The 3,008-nt window shown below is 40.0% G+C and overlaps 1 protein-coding gene across 2 annotated transcripts in view; it reads right to left on the bottom strand.

Moving 5' to 3' along the window:
• The window catches only part of CRISPLD1 (cysteine rich secretory protein LCCL domain containing 1), a 38,485-nt gene extending 36,322 nt beyond the window's left edge, over positions 1–2,163 (bottom strand). For both annotated transcript variants that reach the window (XM_009634485.2, XM_035890108.1), the window contains exon 1: positions 1,906–2,163. In XM_009634485.2, coding sequence (XP_009632780.1) covers positions 1,906–2,163 — 258 coding nt within the window. The remainder of the gene's footprint in view (positions 1–1,905) is intronic.
• Between the last annotated feature and the right edge of the window lie 845 nt (positions 2,164–3,008).

The raw sequence follows: 3,008 nt of genomic DNA on the forward strand, positions 1-3,008 counted from the left end.
AAATGCTCTTCCCCTCCATACCACTGATTTCTCAACACTCTCTTGACCAGGCTCTCAGCCTCTCTCCATGCCCTTCTCATGGGTCCCTGTCCCTGAACATGTATCCATGCCTTTGACCAGACCCTTTACACAGACCCTTTGCACGCACAAGTCCCAAACTCTTGCCCATCCCAGTCCCTGATTCCCGTGGATATCATGCGAAAACTGAATCCCACTCTCTTGAAAGCTGCTGTCCCGTTTTCAGTAACAGGACATAAGAATATCTCCTTGACATTAAAATTGGATAATCTCTTTTCCATGCTACTTGTACTCTGGGTCAGGGGTCATTGGGGAGCACATAAAAAACAACAACAATCAAAAAAACCAAACAAAAAACCTTGTTCCAGATGTAGACCTAACACAAAGTCTAGGCCAAAGTGTGCACAGTGCAGGAGGAATCTTTGAAGAATACAGCTGTCAAAAATCTAACTCCAATGAGTACATCCAAATTCTTCTTCACAAGATATACAACACTGGCAAATATAGAATGGCACTAGGAATGGAAAAAGGCGCAGAACTAAAAATCAAAGCTACCCTTTCAAAGAATCTCAAGAAAAAGTTTTGTGGTATTTTAACATGGGAAAACAATACAGTCTTCCCTATTCTCATTTTACAAAAGGGCTGGACAGCTTTTTCTTGAGTTTTCCAGAAATAAATCAGCCTGAGTTACTGGGAACAAAAAGGTTACCTATCTTATAACAAGGTCTGAAAAATTCACAGCAGAAAAACGTTTAGGGATATGTGCAATTGTAACTGAAAGGGTTCAAGGGGGTTCAGATATTATCATCCCTTTGTAGGGAGATGGAATGTGGCAACTAATTCTCTGACAGCTTTTACTCTAGTATAGCAACACTCATCTTAGTAAACTTCAGTTTATCAATGGTTTAAGCAAGCATGGTTTCTCCAGGACATATACATGCTCACTTCAATCAGATCTCCAAGCTGAGAGACATCACTCCAAGCTGGGAAAATTATTTCCATCTTGAAATGTGCTAACGTGATCCTCTGTCATAACTTTACAATGGAAAGTGTCAGGAAACCTGTGTAATATTTAGTATAAACAACCCAACCTATCATAATTCTATTTCTCTGGTGCCTGGACAGATAAACACAGTGTGGACACAGGAAAAAAGACTTGAGCTTTTCTGCAGAAATAAGAATACAGAAGAAAAGTTGCACTTTCTTGTCAAACCTCTGGACTTCTTAAAAGCTCTAATGACTTGATTGATCTAATTAGCAAGGAGAAATATAGTTAGCCTTGAACCATGGCATAAAATCAAAGTTCAAAAACATGGGAAATTTAAGTCTGCTATTAAAAAAACAAAAATAGCGGCTTCTTAGGGGAAAAACACAAAGAGAAATTACTACAGTATTAATCTGTTAAACATTGGAATATACAGGATTCCAGTCTAGCAGCAATTGTCAACTTAAATAGACAACTTTCTTGTTACAGGACCTTCATTTTGCTCAGAAATTCCATCCAACCTGAAAGCATGGGAGAGAATCCATGTTATTTCAAAACTTCATAGTCCAGTACTCTTCTTAGATGGTAACTTCTTAGGCCACAATCAACTATTTGGAGTAATGAAATTTTGGCAATTGGCCCCTTACACTGAGGAATTACCAGTTAAATTCGGGAGAGCTGTGAGAGATTAAACCCATTAATATCAGCAGCACATGACACTTGATCCACAAACAGGTATTTTTATCTCACAGTTCACCCCTGTACAAAAAAACCCACAAACAAGTAACAAGTGCTTTAAATGCGAAAACAAGCAAGCTAAGACAAAGTATGCTGGTATATAAAGTGACAGTAACTATTCTAAGAACATTTCTTTCTGCATGTCACTATCAGTTTTTTCTTACCATATATTCCATATTGGAAGCTGGTGGATACACCTGACCCCGTAATTTATTATGAAGATCCAAGATACTTTGCATATCACTGTCTGTGATAGCCCTTTTCCCTCTCTGCTTGGTGATCCACCACTCACCATCTTCATCCATGTACTTTTCCAAAAGTTCCTCTAAGAGCGTGGCATTGGGGAGAACCATTGCAGAAACTGCTTGCGCTATGAATAGCAAGGTAGTTACTCTGAGCCATTCCTGTACTACATACTTCATGATGAATGATCTCAAAAATCACAGGAGTTAGCTCCAAGACAAAGTCTTTCTTCCAGGTCTGTTGGCTGTAAATGCATAAGAGAGAGTAATGTAATTTGGAGGTTGAAGTACTGGCCTGCATGAACTTACTAAGCAACAAAAGTCAAACTGTAGCTTGTACGGAGTTTGCCACTGTTGTTTTAGGGACAGAAACCAGGGTGCTACTTTTTTTTTTTTTTACTCTAATAAGTATACACTGTTGCTTCAGGAAGATAGCCTCAGTTTGTTCAAGTGGTTTTATACAGTTCACTGGCATGCACATTTCACTGCCTGCATGCAAGAACGCATGCTTTTCATATCTACTTAAAAGGAGCCAGACATCAGTGAAGATTAGACTGTAGATAAGGGCTTCCAGTATTGGAATTTAAGAACAAAAAAAGTTAAAAGGCTTGCATTCATTGCCAAAACCTGAACTGAAGAACACAATAAAGTTGATATGAAATAGCCACTCTTGGTGCATTTCAAAACATTACTTTGATTAATGCTTCTGGTTTAGCATTTCCAAAAACCTAACAAAACTAAAGGTATTCAACTCGGCCAAGAAAAAGGGGGGAGATGGGGTTATATTCTATTCACCAAACAAAGGAAAGCACAGATAACTCTTAAAAAAGTAGTACCGCTTCCAAGAATACAACATTCCAACACCGCCTATGCCATGACCCAGTGCTTTAGGTAGGAAAGCCACGGTCACTCCCTCGCCCTGGGTGAAAAGCGTCCATCCCGCCACACCGCCCGCTCTGGGGGGAACAAAAAGAGGCGAAGGGGGCAGAACCGGGCTCTCCCCAGCGCGCCGCCACCCGCAGCCG

This window comes from Egretta garzetta, unplaced genomic scaffold, assembly GCF_000687185.1.
Source record: "Egretta garzetta isolate BGI_Z169 unplaced genomic scaffold, ASM68718v1 scaffold251, whole genome shotgun sequence".
Classification (NCBI taxonomy): Eukaryota; Metazoa; Chordata; class Aves; order Pelecaniformes; family Ardeidae; genus Egretta; species Egretta garzetta.